General features: G+C 35.8%; 2 protein-coding genes across 3 annotated transcripts in view; one reads left to right on the forward strand and one right to left on the reverse strand.

Moving 5' to 3' along the window:
• The window catches only part of LOC133522641 (blood vessel epicardial substance-like), an 82,706-nt gene extending 70,672 nt beyond the window's left edge, over positions 1–12,034 (forward strand). Inside the window, exons 4-6 of one of the 2 annotated variants that reach the window (XM_061858021.1) lie at positions 773–913; positions 1,417–1,552; positions 8,049–12,034. In XM_061858021.1, coding sequence (XP_061714005.1) covers positions 773–913; positions 1,417–1,552; positions 8,049–8,113 — 342 coding nt within the window. In that variant the 3' untranslated portion in view covers positions 8,114–12,034. Of the gene's footprint in view, positions 1–772; positions 914–1,416; positions 1,553–4,654; positions 5,670–8,048 lie in introns of those variants that run through there. The other variant, XM_061858022.1, reaches the window with a different exon arrangement.
• On the reverse strand, positions 12,027–13,382 carry LOC133522642 (dnaJ homolog subfamily C member 25 homolog). Its single transcript, XM_061858024.1, has one exon. The coding sequence runs from the start codon at positions 13,203–13,205 to the stop codon at positions 12,186–12,188; it is 1,020 nt and encodes a 339-aa protein (XP_061714008.1). The 5' UTR covers positions 13,206–13,382; the 3' UTR covers positions 12,027–12,185.
• Positions 13,383–13,559: the final 177 nt, after the last annotated feature.

The following is a 13,559-nucleotide window of genomic DNA, read 5'->3' on the forward strand; positions in this document are numbered from 1 at the left end:
TCTCCCAATAATCATCAATAGTCTTTCTTATAGGTCTAATCTTTGTTATCTTTAATTAAGCTTATTACTCCCGTGAAATACCAGTTTTACCTCCACGGGGGTAATTACCCCCAGGTTAGGAACCGCTGCTGTAGTGGTTAGGTACGTTTACTTTCACTCTTCTTTAACATTCTTTAAAACAATATTTTTATGGGTATTCAACTATTCATTGGTTTTTTTACTTTGAATGTAAAGGCTGTAACGGCCCGATTCGAAGAATGAGTAACGATAACGATTTGTTCTGGTTTAGATAAGTTCTCATTTAGATATTTGTATGTCGTATAATTAACAGAAGCAGCTCGATTCGGGCTACCAATGTCACTTTGACGTTAGAAATATCGTAGATACATCTTATTGGGATCACAGCGGAATCGAAATAAACGTCAATTTTGACATGTCGTTTAGTTATCCATCTTTTAAAGATCTTTCCAATATCTTAAACATGTCTTAATCTTTCTTCGAATCAGGCCGTAAGAGAATTAATAGGCCAATTAAAAGATAGGCTAACTCTTTGAGGAATGTTATAAAAAAAAGGAGAAGGTGTATCGGAATGACAGATGTCAACGAAAAGTCATGTGATCAATTGATCAATTCGTATATTAACTTTCGACTTTCGAAATTTTGACAAGGTTCACGATGAGGCGCCGCACACGATAGGCGTGGCGTTCAAAGTGTTAATAAGCTCTATTTGCCCAGAAATGGCGAACTTAACCCTCTCTCCATCACGTTTCAGGTGTCGATAATGGCGATGGAAGAATCCCGAGTGCTTGTGTGGCACCGAGATAAACTCAAGCTTTCCATCATGTCGGATGCCTTCCTACAGGCGGTATTCGACCACATCCTCGGCAGAGACGTCGTGCACAAACTCATGCAGGTACAGATACATGTTTTAAAGGAGAACTAGACCTTGGAATGGAGTTATGCTTAAGACCATTCCAAGGTATTTGACATAGAGTACGTTACAACTTGAGGACCCAAAAGACATCCACTGCTGGACAAAAGACTTCCGAGATTCTCCACATAAACGGTACCTAGTAAGCTGCTGCGATTTTGACCAAATCGTCGCCCTGTAAGGTCTACTTATGCTAAATTAATTCATACTATTATACTAGGACCGAGGTCATATCACTATCTCTCTCACTCTTGCCATGACCACGTAAGCGCAAATAAGTTTTATGGACCCGGTCAGTCAGTTTGGTTGGCGAATAGTTGGAACCTATATACCTACCTACCTATAGCTACCTATAGCTATGTGTGAAGTATGTATTGGGGTGCGTTCGGAGTGGGAATATTGCGAAATTTCATTATACTAAATCCACAAACTATTTAACACCTGTCAACAATAATGAACTACAACACCAAATCGTACTATTTCAGGTGAGCGAAACGATGGCAGTGAGCAACGGGCACCTACCAAACAGTTTTGAGGAGGGCGAGGACAAGCCCATGTTGGTCGTGAAGAAGAGCGGCGACGGGCCCGGTATCACCGCGCTGCTCAACCGGCAGCTGCAAGGTACGCCATCTTGGTTTTAGCCGTTAGGCTCCCGCTGAGGAGACCAACGTATTGTATTAGGCCTCGGTCTTCGGTTGGCACCGTATGGTGTGTACATAGACAGTATTTTTTTATAAAACGGAACTGTCTATGCAACATACGGAATCAACTATAGACCCAGGCTGGAAATGTGTTTCTCGTTAGTTTTGCTCATAGATTATATTGGATAATGGATTGGTTTGAGATGCAATTTTGGGAAGTATTGGGTTAATGGAGCAGCGTTCGTCATAAATGGACACAATGTATAGGACGTTAATTATTTTTTACTTACTGGGATTTTTGGGAATAATCCTTGACGTCTTCATATATTTCTAACAACGGCTAATATTCCAGAGAAATGCCAGTTAAATACGCTAGTTTAAAAAAATCGTAAACCGTAATTTTATTACGATACAAATTAACACTTCGGTTAATTTAGGACAACGTGTAAGTGACATATCGACACAAAAATTATCATAAGAAAATACGATTGTCATAAATAACGGAATACGAGTATATAGAATTCGAATCATCATTGATAAAAGTAAATCATCCGTAGCATGTTTTTAAAACAGACTCAATGTGGGAATTAACCGTAATACTATAATTTTACAATACAATACAAATACTCTTTCTTGCACACCTCAATACAGAAACAGTACAAATAATACAACACATAAAGAAGAGGTAAACAACAGGCGGTCTTATCGCTAAAAAGCGATACTTACTTTATATTTAGGTTTTTTTAACAATAACATTTAACTCCCCTGTGTGGTTATAGAAACGTAGATGCTTCAGATAATATTTAATGCGCAAGGGGCATCTTGTTTGTGAAATCTGAAACGCAATATTATAAATCAAACAGTTGTTAGAAGGGCTTTAACCCTTTGTGTCATCGTAAAATAGTTAAAATACGACTAGTCCATAATCTATTCATAAAGGGTGACGGTTGCACTGAAGGGTTGTACGAGGGGTTGGTCACTGTGAGGTTTCTTTTGATTAAATGGTGACATGAGCAAAGCTGACGCGAACATTTTTTTGTATAATCTTAGCATGAGTATTAGTCATGTGAAGCCGGATGAGTGGCCTGGTTTAATATAATTTTGAAAAATAAATTGGCAATATCATTTATAGTCCCAAATATTGGCAAACGAACTTTGTCAGTAGAAAAAGACGAAAAATTGAAAATGTATATGGAAGATCGGTACGCGCCTACATTTTTCAAATATGCTGTCTTTTATTACTGACTTAGCTGGCTTGCCTGAGTAATTATTGTGCCGTGAGCAAAACAAAAAAAGTTTAAGTCTATGGTTTCCAATAGTGCACAGCATTTTTTTTGATGATCCAGGCCATTTTCTAATTTGTAATAAATAGTAAATGCTTGTTTTTTATAAAATTACTAGCCGTAGGCTTGAGCTGTAGTTTGGAATAATAATTTAAAAAGCTCGTACTAAAGCACCATCTGGATATCATTGGTTGTATTGGATGTTGTCATGTAAAATTGGATGTTAAATGTACCTTAGTATGTCTGTCCATTATATTAGTACTTTGATGAACAATTCTAATGATTTGTTTTTCCATGTAATTTTGCAGACATGCTCACGTACCAAAATTAATCTTAATACACACATTGGTCGAATGAATATGCCTTTATTTTATTATAGAAAATATAATCAAAGAAATAAATTATCTTTGTTACTCTTAATCTTTTTATGCATATTCTTCGACCAGTCATGCTTTACATATTGGCCTCTACGTTTCATGCTTTTTTTGTTATTTCCATGGGGCCAAAATGTGAAGCCGCGTTCTACGCATTGACTCTTGTTCAATTTAATGTGATTCAACGGTTGGTAACATTGATAAATTAAAAAAAAAAAATTCAATGCGAAAATTGTGCAATCTTATACCTTTAAACGAGCAATTCTTGTATATATATATGTATATATATTTCTGTGATCTCGGAAACGGCTCTAACGATTTCGCTGAAATTTGGTATATGGGGGTTTTTGGGGGTATACAATCTATCTAGATTAGTCTTATGTTTGAGAAAACGCGTGTTTTCGAGTTTTCATGCGTTTTTCTTTCGACGCAGAATATGGTCGCTAATTTCGTGTTGCCGGCCACTGTCCGTCTGGTCCAGCGGGTTAAGACGCGGACTGCTAAACGAGTGTTCCGAGTTCGAATCTCGCCCGGTGACTAACTTTTGTTTTTTTTTTATATGTTCAAGTTTATATATAATTTTTTATTTTTTATTGTTTTAGACAAGTTTAATTTAGTAAAAAAATGTAGTTAAGATTATCACCTATACACCACCATATTACAATAAATAGTTATAACCGAGCAAAGCTCGGTCGCCCAGGTACTAGTTGTTTATATGCAAACAAAGTAATAGTTGATTGTATAAAATAAATAAAAGTTTATATACATTATATACAAACTATTATTTATGGACATCGGTCAGAAAATGTTGCCAATTGTTAGTCATCTCATTGTCAACCATTGTTCGAGCTGAACCGAGTCAGAATTAAGACCGCTATCCGTAAAAATCGGGCAGTTGAAAAAACTAAACATGATACTTAATTCCTTGTATTGACAACGGTCGACAATTTAAAAGTTCGACTTGGCTGACATATGTTGTTCTTACTTTCTTGCATCTTATTAACATACGAGATGATACAACATGCAATCGAGCTGTACGCCGAAAGGAAAGCACGCAATTGCCGGCCGAGTTCGAACTGAGGAGTCAATACGTGGAGCGATATAGCCATCTACGTGGCACAAGATATACCCCTCTCTAGCAGAGAGGTAGTGCCCTGCACAGCCAATTAGCGGTACCTCAAATGAAAATTGATTGTAATACCTTTTATCTAATTTAAGTATCTATAAAATAGAAATAACGTTTGTATGGAAAAGTTTGTACGATTCTCCACTTTCGTTTATTAAAATTGTCTGTTTTTAATTAAAAACCTTTAATATGATAAGATTTTTGAGGTACCGTGGTTGGGCTAGGCAGCACAGGCAGTGTATATCGGCTGCGGCTGGGCGTGTCCGTGCGCGTGTAACGTTGTTGTTGTGGCGCGGCAGGCGAGCACGCGCCGCTGCTGCCCGCGCCGCACAGCTGCTGAGCATCGAACCCTCAACCGCCCCTCTCCCTCCCACTCATTATTTGCTTATGGTTACTTGGCGTTCCTCCCTTTCGCACTAACCTTGCTTTGTCGGCGATAAACACCACAGTACTACTGGTACCGTCGACACAGTTAACTATCTGGAACCTTATTACAGTGAGGATTAGGTTGTGTTTTGCTCGCGACGATGAGAATGCGAAAAACCCACAGATTAAAAATATATACTTACTGCCAGAAACAAAAAAAGTCTGTAATCTCTGGTTTGTCTCTATGGATTTGGTATCGCCATCTCAATTGTACGTTAACCCTCATTAATTTTATATTGCGAGTAAAAGGGACCAGATTCTTTATAATTTAGTCCAAATGAATTTTTTCGTTAATTTTGTGTTAATGCTTGAAAGTAACCATTTATTTACATCACTTATGATTCCTTATATATTTTTCATGCTTTTGTTTATTTCGAATCACAGTAAAAAATAGTAGTTTTTACGTTACTACGTGTTTTAACGTAACCATATTACTACTCATATACATATAGATATTTTTTCTTTCTTATAACTAAAGAGGTTGTATTTGTATAAATACCTAAAGTATTTATCAGTGTGCGTATTTTTAGACACATATACCTACATATATGTAATGTTTAAGTGTGATAATGTACCTAACCATGACATAAACATAAAACTTTTTAGCTTACGTATGTATACATATTTCAAATATGCTACTTTTATATTATGTCGCATGTAGATGTCTGTAGTAACGAACTAGTCATGTTTCGTTTTCCATTATTATATTTTATATTTACTAACATACTTTCCATTCTATATTGTAACAAAATTTAAATTATCAGTCTGAACAAAATCATGTTTAATATTGTTATCAAAAACTATGTGAGATATTAGAATGTCCTTTGTCTGGGTCAAAATCTTCACCTACATTGCAGTATTTTCAAACCCGAAGGATATTTTAAAATGTAACTTCACATATAGTGTATATATTTGTATAAGCAAATATGTATTGTTCAAGTTCACTATGAGTATATAATTTGAATTTTGTTTGTGAATGTTAGGAGATGCTTACACACAAATAATGCTAGTATCTATCTCTTTATATAATTATTTTGAACATTGACTATGTAGTTATTATTGTAAAGTAAACCAAAGATAAGTTGGCAGCGGTTTTGATAGCCAGACGGTGCACGGATTATTTTAAACGTCAAACTTATATGAAATGATGACGTTTACTTGACACTTGCACCGTCCGGGCTTTCAAAACTGCTGGCAACTTATCTTGGTCTGATTCTAGTATTTTTTGAGAATATTCCTCAAATAAGGTCACTTTTGCAGCTAGGAAATAGATAGGGTAAACCGTCTATTATTGGCCACCTTATACTAAAATGGCTAAAATAAGAATTATATTTATTTATTTACACAATTCAAGTAAATTAAATATCTATCGTTCTGATGATTAACTTACATTTTGTGATTATTAACCAGAATCCCTTTTAGTATAAGGTGGCAAGTAATTGGAGGGTGGCCAGTAATAGACGGTTTACCTACCAGCAACATATTTAGGCTGTACTTAGGTATTATAGAATGCTTTAATGGTATAGTTGTTACCCCTTAAAATAAGCAATACTTTATAGTTTACGTAAGAAAATATGAGCTTATATACAATGATCCTTATCGTCCCATCCTTTAAGTCCTAAATCCCTGAGCATGTTTGGAAGATCGACATTTGGAGGTAATTTTTTGTTTCATTATTTTCTCACCCTAACTTTCACTATTGTTTTTATTGGCTTTAGATTCAAGTGTGTTCATAACCATTTTACTTTTTTCTATGTCAATCACAAAACTGACAACACATTTAGAATATTGTTCGTTAAAAAAGTTTTTATTCATTCTATTTTCAAAATTTAACGAATTGGAATCATAGAGCCAAAAATTCATCAATCAACATCCACATTCATTTGAAACGCTTACACTGCGTAACTGTTTTATTAACGCGTTCAATTAAATTCAGCCTTACGTATGTAAATGTAGTAAAATAACAAAATAATTTCACATTTGAAACACTTACATACATATCACACACGCATACACTAATATCATCTTGTAGGCACGGATGTAAATACACCTAACGCGGACGGTCAAGCGCTAACCAATACAAATTGAAATATATGACCAATCAAGATTGGAGATCATCATTGGAGATCTGGAGAAAGCGGTTCGAAAAGAGCATCAAATCCAAGAACTGCGTCTCGCTTAAATATGTTTCCTTAGAGTAAGACATTGACATATTGGCAAACAACGTCTTTTCCCGTAATCAAAACGAGATACAATTCCCGTCTACTTTCGGTCATGCTTATTGGTCGTAGACATCCGTCCGCAGTATGACAGTATTTACATTGAATGCGAATCCACACGTCGCTCTGGTGTGCGAGCGGGACATCGTGCATACCGCTCAGTCACACATAAGAACGGCATGCGGCTTCGTATCAGTGTTTTAACCGTATATATATGGAAGGTAGAGGCAAGGAACAAAATCTCCATATACCAAAAAGAGTCCGAAAAAAACCATAAATAGGTGGTGCTACAATACCTAGAATACTTGAGAAAAAAATCTAATCATAGACAGCGCACTTCACTCCGTCAATGACGCCTAGGTTCTGAGCTACTCTGGAGAGATTTGGAACTATAATTTATATCTGACAGCTGGACACTTGAAACAATTCTGCCTAAGGAGTTTCTGTTCCTTGCCTTTACCTTCCATACGTGTATACTTGTGTATGTCTCGATATTAACCACAAACGTCAGATTGAATTAGTTTATGAGGTTTGTATTTGCACACGGCACAAGCACTGGCGGTGTGGTTAGTAACACGCATGTTTTGTCTGTGTGACTGTTGGCTGGTGAGCTTTTGGGTTTATGTTATTTTAGACAGGTCTAACTAATAACGGGACCTGAAGAAAATTATTTCAGACCTACTCGTATTTCAGATTCAGAGATAAAACACTTCTTTTTCAATGACGATGTTAACGATTGTTTTTATTTGGTCTAATTCGTTGTCTGTATTAGTCCATTTTCCAAGTGGTTTAAATAACGCCAGTCTATCGTCGTCTTAACTTCATAGAATAGTGAAAACATCGCGTGGAAAGCTGGAAACTGTATATACCTACGGAAACAGACGTAGAAAAGAAGAGCGACGAATTATAATGTAGACGGTCTTTCTCACATTGACCTGAGTTAGAGTTTTGTAAGATGTTCGATTGTAGCTTAACACCTCTTCCTGCCGTTCAATAATCTGTAATATTTTCTACCATCCCCATGGCGAATAATCTGTAATGTCGACAGCGAGCGACCCCAACGCGTGGCGCCTGGGCCGCATCGAGGAGGCGGACCACGAGACGCCCGTGTGAGGCCGCGCGCCCGCGCCGCCGGCCCGGCGCCGCCGCTAGTCCACCTTATTGTCTACCACGCAGAGTTCTAACTCTAACACGGACCGATTATGAAGCTATGCTCACCTCGGTTAGGACAAAGTGGAACTACCTGCGCTTTCACTGTTTCAATGAGTGCGAATACTTTTGGATGTGAATATGGAGGTGACGGTCTAGTCGATATGTATACCGCGAGATATCGTTATCTGGCGCTGGGTTTTGCCCCGGTAATAAGAAGTTCTTCGGATATTGGCAGCTTTTCCGCTAGAGATGTGAGAGCTAAACGGCGAACGAAGTCGATTACGAACATCTTCTAAGGGACATAAGTTTTTCTTTAAGATCGGGGAGTGAAAAATAGAGAATTTATAGCAATGGAAACTGCACATTTCTAGCAGAAACGAAGCCAAGTAAGATTACATGAAACTACCTATTGATATCCTTTGTATGGGGATATAGAAGAGCTGTAAAGATACGTGAAATAGCGCCAAAATAATATTTTACGTTAGTGTCAATAGCCTTTTAGTTAAGGCAGCTAGTGATAAAGCGGTGTAAAGTGATATGTGCGCTATGGCTTGAGTAGTAAGGTCGGAATTTGAATAAGATTGGTAATGTGGTGTTAATTTTTATTTATGATTAAATCAAATTTAGTTTTGTTACTTTGCAGCTACGGTGATCTGTAAATTACTTGTAAATTTGATTTTGATTGAATGATTTCTGTTATGAAAATTATTTAGGTATTATGTCACCTTGAAAAGGCTTTGGTTTTGCGTCCATTATTATTATTAAACAAAAATACATGTAGATTACTAAAATTATCTCAGTATTAAGCACAAACAACTTGATTCTCATTAGATTATTCAATAATTTGAAAGACAAAGAGCGAAGGGTGGGTTACTTTACTTGGTAGATTTCCAACAGAAAGAACTTTAAAAGGGTATCTGTTCGGTTTCATTGTTTTTGTAAGATATTAACCCCCTTATTCATAAACGTGTACTAAAGTTACGCTGCCGCTGATCATTGTTTGTCCCTTTCCGACGTATTGGTATGATGGAAAGGGACAAACGATGATCAGCGGCATCGTAACTTTAGTACAGGTTTATGAATAAGGGGGTAAATAGTTAAGCCTATCAGGGCTAAAAAGGATATTATTATTATTACATATAGAAGCAATTGTTTTATTTGTCTATCATGTAAGGTTTTTATGAATCAAATAACATGTTTGCAAGTAAATAAAGTATACCAAGTAAACAAAAATTAAGGTAGGTCTTCGTCGAACCTCAATGAGTTAAGTGCGCGGTTATTTTATGCCATAGACGTAGCGTTGAACGCATGCGATCACGGAATGTATAGAAAATGAAAATGCGTTTACCGCGTAATAGTAGATCGTTAACCAAGGGTGGAAAGGGAACCATATCACCCGAGATATTTTGGCGCTCGCCAATAGTTCGAGGGTGAGATGGTTACTTTTACGCGAGTTAAATAAACACTCTACTTTTCATTTCGACTATGAGGAAAGTCAAACACAAGAAATGTAGGTTTATTATAGGTTAAGAGAATTAGGGATTCGGATAGGGAGCGTGTGCATGAACTATAGGAGGCAGCACAGGAGCCATCAAATTTTGGCGCAAGGCGTAAATGTGATGATTATTGTTCCAATGTAGCCCACAAGATGGCAGAACCTACTATGCACAAGAAAACACGTGACGTGTAAATGTACTTGTTTATGGCTCCGATTCAGGCCACAAGATGGCAGACCCTCCAACGCGCACGTATTGGCCATTTAAATATCGATTGGAAAAAAAATTAAAACCATATACAATTCACATTCAATTTCGATAATACTTGATCTGAAATGCGGAAGCTAATATGAGAGCTTTTATTTTAATAATATGCTCGAAGTACAAATAAAAAAAATATTTCCACTCTTGAGTGGGAAATGCAATTTTCCACCCGGGCATCAGCCTATGAAAGTTGAACTTTCCGAATAGGAGAGATGAAAAACAATATACGGTCAAGAGATTATCTGATTTCAAATGAGTGTGCAACAAACGCGTTTGGCGCTGCGTTTATCGTATTATAACCGCGCGTTTCATACGCACATTTTGTTTCTTTTATTGGTAGGGCTGGATAGATGAAGAGAGAAGGATAGCGAAGATCGTTTAAGTATACTTGATTTAAAATGAGACACACTTGAAAAGACTAGAACTTACAGTTAAATTTAATAGATATGGATATAGGCTTATGTCCCAAAATAAAATTGAAGTAAATCGATTTCATCAACATTTTGTATTAAATAGCTCGTATGATAGAGTAAAATGTAAAAATAATGTGTTTAATCAAACTGAAATGATTACCTGTAAACGGTGGAAGTCACATATAGTTAGATGCCTATTTACAATTAATAACAAAACATCATAATAAGACTAAATAATAGGGTTCATTGCTATATCCTGCAATATTTTTAGAAATACATAAGTCCAGTAGGAATCGAATGAATACTGCAAGAGAAGTACAAGTTGAATCGCATAATATTCGTATTCAAAGTTGAAAAAATAAACTTATATCTGTACAGAATATACATATAAAACTATCACACCATATTGAATGTACAAATAATACTTTATTGCCTAAAAATGCACCATAAATTTGAACATTATAGATATCAAGTTTTTTTATGCAGGGAGTAATTGTTAAACCAAAGTATTGAAATGGTGCCCTATTCTTGTAAATGTACAGACTATAGAACTGTGTTGTAATATTCGATGTTGGAAATTGTAAGCAATAGATTTTGATGTAAATTATATTTATAACATTCCATCATTTCCTTTTGCAAATGTGTAAAACGTTAGGAATAATATTTGTCGTGTAATCAAGACTATTTTGACCTATACATTAAGCTAGAGAAAGCTTTGGAGAGATGTTGACAGAATATTGATTATCTGGACTTTTACACTGGAATATTATAGCAAACAAATTACGTATTGATGTTGCATACTAATATAATTATCACAAATGCACTGCCAATGCAATTAAGAATATAAAACTGATTTTAAATGACTTGAGATCGAGTTATCAGACTTGCAGAACATGTGAGTGATACTGTGAGATAATAATTCTTAAATTAAGGATCTCCTGTTTATAATATGCACAAGGCTGTTCTATATGGCCCAAATGCTAAAGTTGAATTGTTAATAATAATTAGTCATCTGAGTTTTTAACGCACGGTAAGACGTTAGCAAGCTGTGGAGTCGACATTAGCATAAAATTTTAATTTTGTTTTTGAGTAATAATTACAAACAAGAATAATGGCTATTTCTGGCAGTTCTTAATTTATATACATACATATTATTTTTTCCTTCTTTAATATACATATTGTTTTTTTTCTGTAATTTCATAATGTAATCAATACAAAAAGTGGCCATTATTTTTATTGTTAATATGTACTCAATGACAAAATTAAAGGATTCTTTATAAACTCGTTAAGGTTCTGTTCATGATTATAAAATTAAAATCACTAATCAAATAAATGAATGAGTATGAATATGAGTTGAACTTTATTCCTAATGTTGATTCCATAGCTTGCTAACGTCTTACTGTGTGATAAAAACTCCTAATATAAAAATTTGCTGGTACAAAATACTGAAATATTATTACTGATTGAAAGTCTTCAATGTAAATGTTTGGGACTTATGGAATGGTCTTGTGTATCTACTACTTGCCTTGATATAAAATGTTTGTTGTACTTGTATAAAATGAGCGCCTGATGTCGGATTAGAATGCCTTAATGAATTGCCATGTGTGATGAATGTAAACTATGAATGTAATTATGTACCTATTATAATAATTGAATCGATGTAGTTCATGTTGAGACAGATAAACAAATAAAAGTAACTACTTGTATAACTTATGTTTTATTGTGAGAAATAGATTTAAATGCATTATCCTTAACTCCAAAGGATGTCACAAACATATAATATAAATAAATAAGACAGTACAAAAGTGATTTTGGTTGAACAGACCCTAGAGTTAAAATAAATATCACAACATAGATTCATCAAGAGTCATCAAATGTCATCCGTCCCACCCCATGTGACTTGATGTATCTCCGATACTGTTTATATTTGTTATTTTCGGCTAAAGCCTTCTTGGATTCTTCATCTTTAATTGCCTTCCAAACTACATAATTCTCTTTAATCCACAACTCTTCATCAAGAAACTCTTGCTTCTCACTATCTTCTAACGAGTCAAACTGGTGCTGACCTAGCTTCATGTACTTCCTAATTAGATATAATTTCTCCTGCTCTTCATACGGCTGCCTCAAAATAGTAAACTTCCAAAGCCACCTCATGTACCAATAAATATAATAAGAAATAGTGTAAGGCAGTATTATTAGCTGCACCCAGAGAATGTCTGTGATTTCTGGCTTTGCATATGCTCCTTTTATATCCATGTTCTCTTCAATAACTCTGCGTATGATTCTATCTTGCTCCTCCTTTTGCTCTGCCTTACTTTTTCTATTCCCTTTACTTTTTGAGTTTAGTTCCTTAGATTCAGCTTTGGCAATTTCTAAAGCTTTATTTCTATACTTTGGCACAGTCATAAAATACTTAATAGCCGTGTCGTACTTGGACCACGCGCTGTAGTACTGGATTATCGATATAATTGAGATAGTGACAGCAATCACGATTCGAACATCCACTTTAGGTGCCATGCGCCGCCGGTAGTACCTGTAATAATGCGCGTAGTACTCCTGTGGGTTGTCCAGCATGTAATCATAGTCGGTCCTTTCTTCCTCATCTCGAAGTATCTCGTATGCGGTCGCGATTTGCTTGAACTTCTCTTCTGCAACTTTCTTAGCCTCCGGATCTCTGTGCAAGTCCGGGTGGTATTTCCTCGCCAGCTGGCGGTATGCCTTTCCAATTTCATTTTTTGTCACGTCTCTGTTGACCCCTAAGACTTCGTAACAGTTTTCTTTTCCACAATAAATACCTTCTAGCAGGTGATCGGCGGACGAGACCGTGGCGACTTGCCATGACAGAAAGATGAAAAACAAATAATGTATGTACTTCGTCATTGTATTAAAGCATAATCTTGAGTCGGAATTGTAAAGATTTTCGCCGATATTACAAAACGCTGCAGTTTATTAAACAGCCTGCGAGTCTGCACTGCATTTGACAAATTTGACAACCAGTGAAAATGTTTACGTCAGTTGCGACGTCAGCTAATTTTCGTTTAGAAATTTAGTTGAGGTAAGTCGAAGCAAAGATGAACTTATTTAATTATTTAAAAAAAATTATGGTAGTCCTTTATCGAGTATCACTGCTGGCACCTTTTTCCTTAATATAGCAAAAATGCAAGTGTACAGCCCAAGTACAGCTTTACAACGCGATAACAAAACTAAAAGTGAATGTGGTTACCACATTAGTCG

Source organism: Cydia pomonella, chromosome 11, assembly GCF_033807575.1.
Source record: "Cydia pomonella isolate Wapato2018A chromosome 11, ilCydPomo1, whole genome shotgun sequence".
In the NCBI taxonomy this organism is placed as follows: Eukaryota; Metazoa; Arthropoda; class Insecta; order Lepidoptera; family Tortricidae; genus Cydia; species Cydia pomonella.

Coding starts and splice junctions, on each gene's coding strand:
- LOC133522642 (XM_061858024.1), bottom strand. CDS start 13,205: ATGACGAAGTACATACATTATTTGTTTTTCATCTTTCTGTCATGGCAA.